The sequence below is a fragment of the Nannospalax galili genome, unplaced genomic scaffold, assembly GCF_000622305.1.
Source record: "Nannospalax galili isolate Female #2095 unplaced genomic scaffold, S.galili_v1.0 scaffold39, whole genome shotgun sequence".
Classification (NCBI taxonomy): domain Eukaryota; kingdom Metazoa; phylum Chordata; class Mammalia; order Rodentia; family Spalacidae; genus Nannospalax; species Nannospalax galili.
In genome coordinates, this window is record NW_008346683.1 from 4835986 (window position 1) to 4851888 (window position 15903).

At 39.7% G+C, this 15903-nt stretch overlaps 1 protein-coding gene across 11 annotated transcripts in view; it reads right to left on the bottom strand.

The window, feature by feature from the left end:
* Positions 1-15903, bottom strand: part of Ric8b (RIC8 guanine nucleotide exchange factor B) — a 115345-nt gene that overhangs the window by 24189 nt on the left and 75253 nt on the right. For all 11 annotated transcript variants that reach the window (XR_003851093.1, XR_607609.3, XR_003851094.1 and 8 more), the window contains exons 7-8: positions 11846-11990; positions 3389-3533 (exon numbers count right to left, since the gene is read on the bottom strand). Coding sequence is in view for 6 of the 11 variants with exons in the window: in XM_008843120.2 (XP_008841342.1) it covers positions 3389-3533; positions 11846-11990 (290 nt within the window). In the remaining 5 variants the exon portion in view is untranslated. The remainder of the gene's footprint in view (positions 1-3388; positions 3534-11845; positions 11991-15903) is intronic.

The window sequence follows — 15903 nt, forward strand, 5'->3', positions numbered from 1 at the left end:
TTTGGAATGATGTACAAGTATTTATAACAAGTTTGTTATAGGTAACATCATTTCTCAGCTTAGAGGCATGAAAGAAAGGGTTAAAAGTTAGAATTTATCCAGGTCTTGAATTTAGCACAGGCCTTAAATTCCAGCACTCAGGAGGCAGAAGCAGGAGGATCTCTATGAGTTTCAGGTCATCCTGGTTTGCATGATGAGTTCCAGGCCAACCAGGGTACAAATGAAACCCTGTCTCAACAAAATAAAATAAAATTAGAATTCAAATAATTGGCTTCCTTTTGACAAAGGACTAAACTCTATCTGGAAACTTAAGCTGGCTAAATGTATACCAAAAGTCTATGTGGCATGTAACTTGATTCTATGAGTGTACTTTAAGTGTGCAAACTGCAGAAAGTCGTTTCTAGTCCATTAAATGCATTTGACACAAAAATACTGCTGTAATATTAACTGTCTCCCATAGTTTGAATGTAAGCTCCATATAATTATTGTTTTCAGATTCCAATAAAGGATTGCAGGCTACCTTGGTGCATTAACCAGAATCCACTTACATTTTTGACAGTAGGACTGGGGCCAACTGGATGAACAGTAATTTCTCTACTTTGCCAACAGTAGCAACTATTGTGATTAAACGCATCATAAGAAAAGGAGAGTGGGTTCTTTGGAACTCTGAATGGTAATGGGTAATCAGGAGAGTGAGCAATCCTTTCAGATGCCAACTTTATAAGCTTGATCAGATTAGCAAAAAATTTTCATACCAAGCTCTGTGGGTCACTCCCCACAGTAACAAAGAATTGTCTTGTTTAAAAAGCATTTTATTCATTACCATTTCCAGAACTATTTGAAGAAGTATTTTAAAGTACACTGAAGATTCCACCAGGTTTCATCTTAAGCGGGAAGATTTGAAAGAAAAACAGACACAAATCTATTTGAAGCAAGAAGATGTGATCTACTTGAAAAACATGTATGTATACTTGTAATGAGCAACGTTTAGAAGACACAAGACTTCACAATGGGAAATACTTGGACCAAGTCTGATGGATTGGTTGAAAAAGATTCCAATATGGATGCAAAGCCCAAGTATAGACTCTTCCCAGGATAGAGTTAAGACAGTAACAATGTCAAGTACAGACTCTTCCCATGATGAGCACTAAGACACAGAGTCAAACAAAAGGCATTCTCTTTAACTTTAACATCACTTCCATAAAGTAATGTAACTTAATTTCCTATATTCTTGGGACAGACCCAGTGTTCCTGTGTTTCCTCTGATATCCTCCTTGTTACAGTAGCATTCTGGTACTTGTTTAAATACATGACCATGGCCATTATAAAAGTCATCTACCAAATCGACCATACACACTGAAGTGCAAAGATACCAACCCTCCATGAATACTCATGACTTTCTACCTTAGCTGGCTGTGTCCACGTGCCCTGGAATATGATGAATGTCAAATATCACCTGATGAGACTTTTAACTGCTAGTTGATGGTGTGTGCCTATAGTCCCTACTGTGGAGGCCAAGGACTAAGGATCACTTGAGTCTTTGAGTTTGAGTTCAGCCTGAGCAACAGCTCAGCAACACACACAGCATCTCTCTCTCTCTCTCTCTCTCTCTCTCACACACACACACACACACACACACACACACACACACACACAGAGCAACAATAACAACAAAAGGAGACTTTTCAAGTTGAGTATTTTTAAGCCTCAAATGAGAAGATAGGAAATATTAAAATGATATGGAAAAATAGTTTATGGGATGAAAAAAAATCAAGAGCTTGCAAGAGTAATTCAGAATAATGAGTTAAAGAAGTATGATTCTTCAATCTTTTTTTTTTGAGATTTTTATTTGTGTGTGTGTGTGTGTGTGTGTGTGTGTATGTGTGTGTTGAGGAGGGTACCCACAAAGGTCAGGAGAGAGCATTGGATCCCCTGGAGCTGGGAGTTGCAGGTAGCTGTGCGCCACCTGATGTAGGTGCTGGGAGCCAAACTCAGGTCTGCTTGCAAGAGCAGCAAGCACTCTTAACAACTGTGCCAACTCTCCAGCCCTCATGAGTCTTCTATTTTATGTTCAAATACTTGACAGAGATGCCCAACCTATAGAGCAGTTAAGTGGTGGCAGTCTAAAAAGAGTCACTTCTGGCTCCCCCCAACTCTTTGCTTCTTGGGGTAGACTCTCTAAGATCCTGCTGAGGCTGAGAGTACGAGATACTAAAAGTAACATATACTAAAAGTAACGATATATCAGCAAAGAGGCCATGCTTTTCCTACTTAACTGGGGACTGGTCATTTCCCACCTTACAATAACCTAATAGTTTCATGTCGACAGGACACAATATATACTTGAAAGGTTGTTTGTGATTTTCTATTCTGGGTCACCTACTTCCTGACCCCTACCATTCTCTAGAAGACAGTCAGTAGAAAACACAGCCTGCCAGTACCTTCTTATGACAATCAGCAATGGAACCCATCAAGACTCAGCTAAATGGCTGCCATGGTGGTACATGCTTTTAATCCCAGCACTGAGGAGGCAGAAGGGGTGGATCTATGTGAGTTTGAGGCCAGCCTTAGATGGTCTAAATATCGAGTTCTAGACCAGCTGGGGCCACACAGTGAGAACCTGTCTCAACAAAACAAAACAAAAAATCCTCAGCTAAATGCTCCTTAGTGAAAACTCAAGATGAGGATTGGAGAGGATGTGAAGGATGAGGGAAGAACAGAAGGAGAGGGAAGGGAAGGGAGTGTGGTTTGTTTTGAGAAAAAAGAGAATGTTTTTAATTCATACATGCTGACTTAGAGAAGACGTCAAAGATTTCAGGTTTGCCTATTCAGTGCATTGAGGGAACTGTTAAAAGCCGATTCCCTAACTGTATATTTGACTAAAATCCAGTGCGGAGCCAGACTTCATTCCTTCTGTTAGTAATGTGCCTTGTTGCATTACTTTTTGACTTGTAAGGGGTTTTATGCAAGGGTGCTGATAACACAGATTTCTGAGAAAGACTGAAGCATCAAATAACCAACTTAAATGCCTGGTCTTAGCTATACGTTATAAATATCAACCTAGGGAAATGAAGGCAGATAGTGACAATGCTTTTTCAAACAGATGGTAGATATATAAAAGCGCCAGCTCTCTTGCATTTGAAAGAGAATAAGGAGTCTGTTCACAGTATCACGCAGCACAGTTCTAGCAATATTATCCTTCCTCTATCTCTTGAAGTCACTCTATAAGGTACAAACTACATGAAACTGCCTCTAAGGACACCACCAGATGAAAAGCTTCCAAATTCTCAAGAAAAAACACTGGGAAATGGAAGCCAAAGGAAGTGGAAGGCAAATAATCAACTGAAAGGCGCAGCTGTGGTTAGGTGAAAAAAACTTGATACTATACTTTGGTTTTGCATTTTTGTATTCTTCAGTGTCTGTGTCCTCGTCCTCTGAGTACCAATTATCTCCTCTTCCTCCAGCCAGGAGGCCCCTGGCCGCCAGCAGTCCTGCAGCATTCCCATAGCCAGTGTATTTCAGCAGGCTATCCACTGCAAAATAGAACAGAGTTTTAAGACAGGAATCCACAGGTGCTCACCGCCAACCACCACGCACACGCACAGGGATGTTGCACGCACACGCACAGGGATGTTGGAGACGTCTCACATGGCAGGAGACCTTTAGTTGAGAAGTTTTCAAAATATGGAGTGGTTGGGCTGCGTTAGTTACAAACTCTCCTATATGCTATGAGACTAAGATCCTGTTTTCAGGTATCAGGAATTTTGAAAGAGTGCTTATGAACACACCCTGGCAAACGTGGAGCCTCAGCAACTGCTCTGCACTTGTAAGGGCCATGTTTTAAGTTTCTGATCTCCAATCCTATTTTTAGAAAAATCAGTTTTAGAGAAATGTTGAGAAACTCAGGACGGTGAAGTTCTGACTGAAATTTTGTGTGGCATATTACACATACACACACACACACACACACACACACACACACACACACTATTCTTAAAGGAATCTGAGGGAAAAGATGTAAGAATAACACAAGGATATCAGCAAATAGGATTGTCTAGCTTATCACTTAAAATGGTAGGGTGTGGGGGGTATGAATGGGGAAATGGCTCAATGAGAAATGGGCTTGCCACATAGGCATGAGAGCCAGTTTGGATCCCCAGAACCCATGTAAAAGTTGGGGAGGCATTTGGGAGGCAGAGATGAGTTTCCTGGGGCATTGGCAAGCTTCAGGTTCAGTGAGAGACCCTGCATTAAAAAAGTGGAGAGCAATTGAGGAAGACACCTGACATCAAGCTTGGGCTTCTATATATACATGTACATGTGTGAATGAATCAACACACACCTGAACACACACACAAACCTGAAGCATTTGGTATGGATCTTTTGTATTACCTTGCTGATATAGTAAGATATTTTTTAAATGAGCTGACACATAAAATCTTTGGCAAAGGAACTGTAAAGATCTGTGTGTGTGCAGGTATGCTTTCTACACACCTTTAAGGATTATATTAAGCAATGACTAGCAGCTAGTTAGGAGTATTTCCTTTTCTTCAGGTACAATTTCAAAGTATACAATTTTGTATTTAATAAAAGGATTAAGAGTTGCTGAAATTTAGTCAGGGTTCTCAGCAGAATGTTCATAGCCACCCTAAGGACAACTGTAGAAAATAAAATTTATCCATGTATAAAACCATGGTAAAATCAACAGTTGAAATACCATTGTAATTTATATCATTCACCTCTAAAAAGAAAATAATGCTGGAAAAATCCAGTGAAAGGCAATAGAATTGATTTTGGGGACCTGAAAGGGGCTGAGATAGAGAAATAGGTAAGAAAAGGGGATATATTTGGTCAGACTATGAAATCAGACAGCATAGTTGCTAAATTCTGAACTATCTGAATGGGAGATAGTGAAAATAGGTACTCTGGGGACAAATGAAGGGATCTCTCCTTTCAAGGAATATGGCAAACTGTTTGAATTTGTGTAAAAGGAAGCACTGGTTAGTCATATAAGTAGATTATGGAAGATTTAAACTATGTAGCCCAAGCTAGCCAGAACTCTCCATCCCCTAACTGGTCTCCAGAGTGCTGGAATTACAGTGTACTGGAATCACAGGTGTGTACAACCACACCCAGTTTAAAGTTAATTTTTAACCTTAAAACCTACTGGTAGCTGTGGTCTCTGGTAATCATTCTTGGTGGGTACTATGAAAGCATCGTGCAGCATGGTGCACAGTGAGAGCTAAAGAGTATTAGAATTTAATGAAGAATTATGCAATTTGAATCCCTCTGAATAAATCTGATATGCTCTTTGGTTACCAGTGCCTCTTCAAGACTCAAGTGATTTAGCTAAATTGAGTAAGTACATATGAATTCTTGGTGGATGAAATGTTTGTTGTATACAGGTATTCTTAATACTTATGTAGGTTAGACATGACTTTGATGATCAGATACAAAGCTACTGATAAAGAAGCACAGAATAAACCCTCAGAACACTATTGATAAGATGTTTAGCGGTTCTAGAAAAGTAATATTCCCTAAATTATTAAAATCTAAATTGAAACAATATGAATAAATGGTTTAAATGAATATACCTAAAATGACACAAAATGGCTCAAGATTAAAATAGTAGGACACAAAGGCTACAAAAGGCCAAAGGATGTAAACACAAGCAAGCCAAACAGTAATTGTTTTCTTATGCAGAAAATCCCCTGGAAGCTAGTTAGTAACAATCCTGATATTTTAATGAAAACAATGTTACTGCTTTCTTACTAGAACAAACATGCCAATTCTGTGACAGACAAATAGGTTCCAAAGATGATTTAAGACACACCGTGCCTTCAAAATAAATAAAGCCATAGCCAATAGTTTTTAAAGTCAAATTAAATTTTGTTAAGGGGATTTAAAAGAGCTAAAAATGGTAAGTAGAGAAAGGAAACAAATGGAATACAAAATCTTTGTGCAGTTTGAGGTACTGGTGGAGCATTTTCAGCTACTTTTTGGTGTTTTAAAATATACTATATAATATCTCATTTGATATTGGGGAAGTAGAAAAGGAAAACTGACTGAATGTGGCTTTTTAAGTAGGTTGTTATGAGGAAGAAAATATTTCCTGTGGTCCTACATAAACACACATGTGCACACACAAGTATATTTGTTCTGTCATAGTACTGATGTATGTAGTTATATGAAGACGACGCTGGAGTGAAACAATTCCCACTTGGTCAGAAAACTACAAGGGAGATTTCCCCATTGCTCAGTGAAGATGCCAGAGGGCATGGTGACAGAGGAAAGCATCTCTCACAGCATGGTGCACAGGGAGTGCTAATGATGTTCACATGGATGAGGGTTCTTGCACACTTCACCATAAAGCAAACTGTTTCTGCTGTCTTACTATGCAATTAGTTCTACAGGTACAGGAGGTATCTGGGGTAACTCCAGCTTTCTGGCTTTAGAAGGGTGCCTTCAGAGAGAAAGTGACCAAAGGACACAGGAAAGGTTGAGGAACGTGGGCACTGAAGAATTTAATTAAATTAATGTCAGATACAAAGCGATGGGAGCTGTGAGAAACTCAGGTCACTATGTCCAGTAAGCAGGTAGAGAAACACGACATGTTTGAAGCAGAAGCCGAGGGGGTAGGATGAGATCACTCAGTGAGCAAATACCATGAAAATGGGGCTAGGAAGATGACTACAGAGAACTCAACATGGAACCAGAACAGCAATCAGCAAACAAGACTGAAAAGAACAGTGGTCCAAAGACATCCAGGGGTGTGACAGCACAGGCATAATGAGAGAAGTCAGGTGTCAACTGTTATAAAAGCCACAGTGAGATACAAAAATAATCACTGTTTCAGAAAATCAAATAAGCACTCTTGGTGGGGAGTAATAGTGGAAAGCAAATTCTACTATTCCTGGCATTTGGAGGAAGGCTGCTGACTGGGAACAACTTGAGATCAGAGCAGGTGGCAAGGATTCTGAGAAGGGAAAACAATTAGTTCTTCAGGATGCCAAGATGTGAGTCCTGTCCAAGGACCAGCATTCAGCAGACTCTTGATCTCTACGCTTTGGCCATTTGTGACCTTTTGTGTTCCTGGCCCTCCTAACTAGTTTTAAAAAACCAGAGGGAATCATATTAGTCCAACAACCCACTAACAAATTATGCATACATTATCTCTACATGAGTCCATGTGTATAGCTAAAGGCTACATAACAAGAAACAGTGCCAGCCAGACAAGCGATACCTTCCTTTGAGTTGAGAGACTCCCAAAATTACTCAGGCTATTGCCATAGTCCTTGATGGCCTCCCAGAACTTGAAGGTAAGACCCTATTGCTGAAGACAGAGCATACTTCAGACACAGGATTTGGAGCAAACAGAGCTGCAACTGACCTGAAACTACTTCCCCTGAAGGCTCGCTCTCATAGCTTTGGAGGACGCTATGAAGGTGCCAAGAGAAAACATCAATGGATGATCCAATACCACCTTCAAGACCAAATAACCACATCAATGGCCAGCACAGCATACGTCGCTAGTGAAGTAGTGGCACTCTTATCTTGGGGGCAATCAACAACTACCTAATTGGACTAACTGCCCACTCAAAGGGAGGAAACTCAAGTGTGGTAATGTAAACATAACCTAATACACATGGTTGGAGTGGCCATAGATCTTAGAGAAAACCCCAAGACTGTCACATCACTAGACTAATGTGATTTCTTACTATGTGCAAGATATGTATCCTTATATTTACAGATAAACATCCCAGTCACCACTCATCAAAGAAGGTCATTTTGCACCAGAGACTATTTCCAAGTACACATGGACATTGTCTCTGAATTGCACAGGCCTAAGTGACATATCTTCAATGCAACCTAAGGCTCATGGAACAATGCTGGTCCCTGGATAGGGCCCATTTATTAAACTTCACCCACCCAAGGCTCAGAGACCATCACAGAAGAGAGGGTGGAAAGATTGTAAGAACCAGGGAGGAGGTGCATGACCATATCGAAACAGTCCTACAAGCTCCTGGGAACCTGCTCATATGATTCTATGGCAATGGTGTCAGCATACACAAGTGCCATGCAAACTCAGGCAGACAATAACCCAGTATAGAACTGGGAAAATGAACAGCAGACCTCAATCTTATCTGAAGGAATGTTGGCAACTGATTGCTGCTAGATGAAGAAGAGCTGATCTTCCCAAAACAAGGGACTCTAGATAGGCTGACTAGACTCAGTGACAGATTTGCATTGGGGAACGGCTGGGGACACTGACAACCCAGTGGGCCTTAATAGGGATGCAGAGTATATGGGCTCTGGGGGGCGGGAGGAGGCTATGGGAGGGTGCCAGTGGGGATGGAGGTATAAAGATGATTAAGGTTATTTGAGATGTTCTGTATGAAATACACAAAAAAATTCAATTAAAAAAAAAAAAAAAAACCCTGGGAGAGTTCATGTAAAAATTCATTGTTGCAATGTCTCTGGAAAAACTTGGGTATCTGATCTGGGGAAGTAACTCAGTAGAAGACTGAAAGCCTAGCACATGTAAAGGCCTAGATTCAACCCCTAGGACTAGGATAAATATTAAAACTTTTTAAAAGAGAAAAGTTTGGTAAATCTATCTGGGAACACTTGCCACAGTTCCTTAAAGGGAACAGTAAGTTGTAGCTAAACAGCAACAGCCTCTTTCCAACTCCTGCTGTACCCTTTGCCCTTGCCCCTCCAATCCTCTGCTCCCCAAAGGAACTAGCTGAAATTGTCAATTTTCATTTGTCACTTTACATGTAGCTTGCATATCTTCTATTATTACCAGCCTGGCTACTGTATCCATTTGCATAAGTAAATAAAGAGGAAACCCCAGTTATCTTGTGTACTTCTGTAATCCTAGGGTCTAGCTTAAAAAATCCTTTTGAATGGATGAATTAAAGAAAAAATTATTACATTGATTGTGTGTGTGTGTGTGTGTGTGTGTGTATACATGTGTGTGCACACAGAGATAAGAGGACAACCCGTAGGCATTTTTTCTCTCTCTCCCCCTACCATGTGGGTCCTGGGGATAGAATTCAGGTATTCAGGCTTGGCAGTAAGAATCATTACCCAATGAGCCCTTTCACCAGCCCTCAACTCAAATGGATGAATTTTATTCCAAGAATACATTTATATATTTATAACAAGATAGGAAAGAAAATTATAAGACTAGATACAGGATTTTCAAAATTAAAATGTAAAAATATTGCTGTGCTAATCTGGGATAGCTCTAAGCTAAAAGTTGTAATTCTAAAACTTCACAAATATTAGATCCTAGGAGGAATAATGCCAATTATTTCAAAGTTTAAAAATTAACAGAATTCACTTAAAATACATGTGCCCATTTGTTGTGACACTAACTCATCAGTAAAGTGATTGGAGTTAGTCATACATGAAAAACTTTAATTCTTACCTACTAAAATTTTTTTTCTTTCAAGATTTTAATTTATTCTTATTTTATATATGTGTTTTGCTTACATGTATGTATATGTACTATGTGCATTCAGTGCCAGCAGAAGCCAGAAGAGGGCGTTGGATTCCCCTGGAAAGGGATCTAGAGATGGTTGATAACCACCAAGTAGGTGCTGGGAACTGAACCTAGGTCCTCTGTAAGAACAACCAGTGTTCTTAGTGTTGAATCATCTCTCTCTAGCCCCCTTATTAAAATTTTCCTAAGTATACAAGAAATGTTCATTGTAAAAACAATTGATACAGAGAACAAAACAAAAAAACCCTACTAGCAATCCTATTAGTCAAAAGCAAGAATATTAATAATATATCAAGGTAATCATAACAGTATTTATGAGATATAATATTTTGGTACAAAAGAGTTTGAAAACTCTTTTGTGTGTCTGTGTGTGATGCTGGTGTATGTGCATGTGCAGGTCTTTGTGTAAGTGTAGGCATATATGCCATGGAAAGCATGTGGAGATTAGAGAACAACTTTGGTACTGGTCCTCACCTTCCACACTACTGCTGAATAAGCCACGTTGGCTGGCCCTCCAGTTTCTGGATTTTCCCATCTCTGTCTCCCATCTTACTACAGGAGCTCTGGTATCACAGAAATGCCCTATGTTACCTGGCTTTACGTGGGTTCTAAGGATTTCAACTCAGGTTCTCACACTTGCAGGGCAAGTGTTTTACTCTCTGAGCCATCTCCCCAGCCACAGCATCCTTTTTGAAATGAATAGATAAGATGTATGCGCAGTTTAGAATTACGTACATACACACAACTTCTAAAAGCAAGTGCATATGTGTGTGCATGTGGAGGATAGAAGACAACCTTGAGCATTGTTCCTTTGGAATGCTGTCTATCTTATTTTGAGGCAAAGTCTCTCATTGGCCTGAAGCTCAACAATCAGGCCTAGAGAGGCTGGCCAGGAAGCTCCAGGGATCCACCTGTCTCTGCCTCCCTGGAGCTGGGATTACAAGTATAGGTCACCATGCTTGGCATTTTTAGATTTTTACACAGGTTCTGGGAATCAAATTTAGATCCCCTTGCAAGCGCTTTACCAACTAAGCCATCTCTCCAGTCCCAAATAGCTCATTTTTGATCTAAGAAAAATAAATCACTTAAGTCATATTTAGACAATGCACATAAGATATAAGCCATTTTTTTTTCAAATCACGGAGAAGTGAATAGTTCAAAAGAACAAATGAAACTGAATATTAACCTTAAAGGTCCTTAGAAGAATTAAGGTTATGCACAGAATGTCAGGCACAGACATCTGTCATTTCATAAGAATTGTTTATCACCATTATAATAATGGTCAAATTATGGTGCTAATAATGTACCATCTTTATATTACAGAAACTTAAGTGGTTGAATCAAAAAGTCAGAAATGAAGTATAAGACTACAGATGATGTAAGATTATAAGGGTTAGAAATATAGCTCAGTGGTAGAAGTATTTGCCTAGCATGTATAAGACCCTAAGTTTAATTCTCATCACCACCAAAAAAAAAAAAAAAAGATTTTGAGGAGTGTTTTTCTCATCTCCAAACTATTTCACAAAATTGGAGTTCTTAAAAAAAAGGTGGGGGGGTAGTGATAAAATTCTGCTTAGATGGGATTTTGTACAAAGACATTAATAAACAAGGAGAAGAAATATATAACAGTTATCTCAAGGGTGATAACACATCTTAATGGAATTTGGACTTTAAAAATATCTGTGTTATTTGTTATATTATTTATGTGTATGTATGTGTGCTCTGAATGAGTTTATGTGCACCATGTGCATGCAGGTACCCTCAAAGGCAGGAGGGCATAGGGTTCCCTAGAACTGGAGTTACAGGGAGTCACCTAATGTGGGTGCTGGGAACAGAACTTGGGTCCTCTGCAAGAGCAGTAAGTACTCTTAATGACTGAGCCGTCTCTCCAGCTCCACATTTTTGGACTTCTATCCAGTATACTATATAGTTCACATTCATTGACTATAGATTGAAGAAGTCAGTGAAGAAACCAAACTTGGATTCCAAGAAGAATTAGACAGAGGACTAACCCGGATCTGCACCTAGTTATTAAAATAGTAATACCTAAATTATTTGATGAGCTTTTTATAATGGTTCCAGAGCCTAAAACATTAAGAAGTTCAGTTTATATGTGTACATGTGTTTAATAATGCATCTGTTTCTGCATGTCTTTGTGAATTCAAGAGCACATAAAAATGTTTTAAATTACTCTTTCTTATTGTCTTCTCAGTCTTTCTTAATAACAGGTAAATAGCTCTGGAAAGGGTGGAATAAAGAAGCTACTAGTAACAGGAAATTCTCTCAAATTTCCTCCAAAAGATAAAAATATGGGGCAAAGAGAGTTCAACCTACCTCTCTCTTTGCAAAGGACAAAAAGGAATTCAGCAGCAATCTGCTTGACGCCAAGGTCAACATGTGTCATGAGGCGCACCAGCTTATTTCTCACAGTTGAGCCAACTTCAGGTCGATTTGTCACATCCCTCAATGGTGGTAAAACCTGATGGCATAAATGGAAAAAAACCATCATCAATTGAGGGCTGGAGCACGTCAGGATAGTACCATGCACCTGGTCAGTCTTAGAAGAAACTACACTTAGTTTTATAAGAGTGAAAAATAAATGTTAGCTACTAAATGAAATGAAGCAAACTACCACCACCAAACAGATGTTAAATAGTCTCACGTGTGTAGCAAAGTTTCAGATGAACAAACACACGTCTCCCTGTATCACCTGGTTATCTCAGCATCTGCAGTGTCTCTTTTGGCTTCTATCAAAATTAATTTTACAGTCTGTGTCAAATTTCTCTTTCTTATTGAGTATGATGGTACAGGCCTATAATTCAAGTATATGGAAGGCTGAGACAGGAGGATCAAGCTGCCTTGGCTACATAGCAAGACCCTGTCTCCAAAAACAAAAAGGGTGGAAGGACTCTGGGACGACTGCTCAAGTCAGTAACATGCTTTCTGGGTTTGTATCCCAGTGCTAGGGAAGCGGAGAAAGAAGAATCCATGGGGCTTACTGGTCAGGCTAGCCTACTTGGTGAGTTCCAGACTAGTAAGATACCTACCTACCTGCCACACACATATGACTCTCTCTCTCTCTCTCTCTCTCTCTCTCTCTCTCTCTCTCTCTCGATAGTATCCAAGAAACAACACCTGAGGCTGTCCTGTCTTCTGGCCTCTACATACACGTGCATACATTTTCACATGCACCTAACCCCCCATATACACACACAATTTCTCATTCTTTCAGACTTCCTTAATACTCTAAGTCATAGTGACATGTTCATTCTTTTAAATTTAGCAACATTTTCAAATTTAATTTAAAAAATCTGCATTTATACTTTTTAGTTGTTTAATTTTATAATAAAAGATGGCATGGCTACTGCAGGTTGAACATCTCTAATCTAGAAATCTGAAATGCTTTAAAATCTGAACCCTTTTGGCTAATGATATAATGTCTCAAATGGAATTCCATGTGATAGGAGAAACTGACTTTCTGTGATGGGTTAGATGAAGGTGCTCTAAAAAAATGCTGTATAAAATTACCATAAAGCTATGTATACAGAACATTAATGGATTTCACATTTATACTTGGGTTCCAATGCCAAGATATATATCTATGCAGATATTGCCAAATCCAAAATGATTCTAAATCTGAAACACTTCTAGTCTCAAGCATTTGGGTATGACATGTTCTTTACTTACTGAGCACTGTCTACATACTAACTGCTGTAACAGAAGGTAGACACACATTACTTACAATCCTCACAACTACCCTACAAAGAAGACAGTAACAGATCCCTCATCACAATTTTACATAGTGAACCTCAAAGGGTGAATTTTAAATTTTTATTTATTTATTCAATTTTATTTTATGTGTATGTCTATTGCCTGCACATTTCTAAGTGCATCCATGTTGTACAGTGCCCGAGAAGGCCAGAAGAAGGTGTTGGATCCCCCAGAACTAAAGTTTCAGATGGTTGTTAGCTGCCATGTGGATGCTGGGAATTGAACCTGGGTCCTCTGCAAGAACAGTCTATGCTCTTAACCATTGAGCCATCTCTCCATTCCCAAAGGGTTGTTTGTTTTTGACAGGGTCTCCCTAGTCACAGCCCACCTGGAAGTCACTATGTGGACCAGGCTGGCCTTGATCTCACAGAGATCTGCCTGCCTCTGCCTCCTGAGAATTTCAATGCAGCTTGTTTAATGTCTGCTTGCTCACCCCTGCACCCACTCCCTGCATACCTCTTGTCTCCTGGTTCTCCCATCTGACTACTTTGCCTTGTCTCAGCATCTTCTGTCAGCTCCCTTTCTCTTCCTGCCTTGGGATGGCCAAGGGTTGAGTTTGGGAGCAGCTCTTCCTGAGTATGTTCAAGCACACTGTTCACGTTCTCATCCTGTTTTATGGTTTCATACAATGTCTACATACTCAGACTCCCTAATCATATCTCCATGTTGATTCTTTCCCTGAAAAATCACTGAATAGAGATCAACTACAGGATCTTTGGAACTACAGGTAGAAATTAGATTAAAATGGCTTTACTTGCATTTTTAAGGTTATATTCATGATGGATGTATGCAGAGAATACTCAACACAACACAAAGCTAAACTTTACTTGTGGATCACAGAGCAAGTAAAAGCGTGAAGGTCATCTCGCCTTCGCACTGATGTTTCCCACACTGTGCATGCCAAACAACCATGGATCTTATTAAAATGCCAGTACTCATTCAGTAAGTCTTGGTAACACCTATGATTCTGTTTTCATTTTGTTAAACCTTCATGTTAAACTTTTATGGGTACAATCCAGTATTATTAACTATAGGTGCGATCTTGTATAGATCTCTAGAACTTAAATCATTGTATATAATTGAAATTTTATACTGCACTGATTAGTAACCATCCTCTCCCTAGCCCTTTTGGTAAGACTACTATACTCTGCTTCTGACCCTTAACCCTTAAATTTTTCAAACTTGGCATGTTTTCAATGTGACTCTATCAAACTGCCCTTCCAGAAGTCTGCCATCTCATTAAGTGTTAGGTCCACTTTCTGACTTTCTGTGTGTGCTCTATGTGTATGCAGATGTTCGTGCCAATGCAGAGACGAGAGGAGGATGCTAGGTATCTTCCTCATCACTCTCTGCCTTATTGCCCCGAGATAGTGTCTTACTGAACCTGGAGCTCACTTTTTTGGTTAGACTAGAGGCTGCCAACCTCAGCCACCTTCTTATTCCCCTACCTACTTCCCAGCACTGGGGTTACAGGCATGTGCAGCTGTGCCTGGATTTTTACATGGATGTTGGGAATATGAACTCAGGTCCTCATGTTTGTGCAGCAACTGCTCTTATCCACTGAGCCATTACCCAGCCCAATGTTACGTCAATTCTTCTAAATGCTGAATACAAAGACTTTGAAAATATTTCAGGCCTCTCTTTCATATTCAACATCTATCCATCAAAAAATCATAGCTCTACCTTTGAAATACACCTAGGATCCAACTATTTCTTATGCTCTCCTCGAGTACTATTAAGCCCACCCTACCAATATTTCTCACCTGGACTAATATCACAGTCTTTTAAGTGGTCCCTGTTTCGCTCCTGGTTCCTTATCAGTTATTCTCTACACAGCAGGTAGGATGACCACTTGAAAGACCAAATGGCACCTCGGAGTCCTCTCACCTCATGGCAAAGGCAAGGTCCTCACAACTCTCTTCCAGTTCCATGAGTGGTGTCCTGCACTTCTCTGGCTGCATTTCTATTCTCCCTGCTTACTTGACTATAGCCACACCATTTCCAAGGCATTGCTCGAACACACCAAGAATCTGCCCATCCAGGTCCTTGCATTTATTCTTCTCTCTGTCTAGAAAAACTTTCTAGAAATTCATATGGCTTTCTTCTTTCTCTCCCTCACTTCTTAGGTTTCTGTTGAAACGTTACTTACAGAGAATATTCCCTGGTCTCCCCTCACCAATCTTCAGCACTCTCTTCACTACTTCTCACCCTTACTCTTCTAGAATCCTCCTCGTGGTACTAACCACTACCTGGCACAGTAAATATTCGCGTGTACTTCTTTCCACAGCAGTAAGTTCCATGACTCTTCTTTGAGAAGCTCAGACCCATGTTCTTGCATAGGACTTTCTTTCCGAGTGCCTCTCTCTTAACCGTATGCTTAAAGTTTATATTAAAATCTTCTTTAAAAAGTAAGTTTCGGGGCTGGAGAGTGGGCTCAGTGGTTAAGAGATCTGACTGCTAAAAATTCCACGCGCAAACTCCTAGAAATTATTAACACATTCAGTAAAGTGGCAGGTTACAAAATTAACCTACAAAAGTCTATAGCCTTTCTATATACCAATGACAAGCAGTCAGAGAAAGAGCACAGGGAAACCCTCCCATTCACAATAGCCACAAAAAAA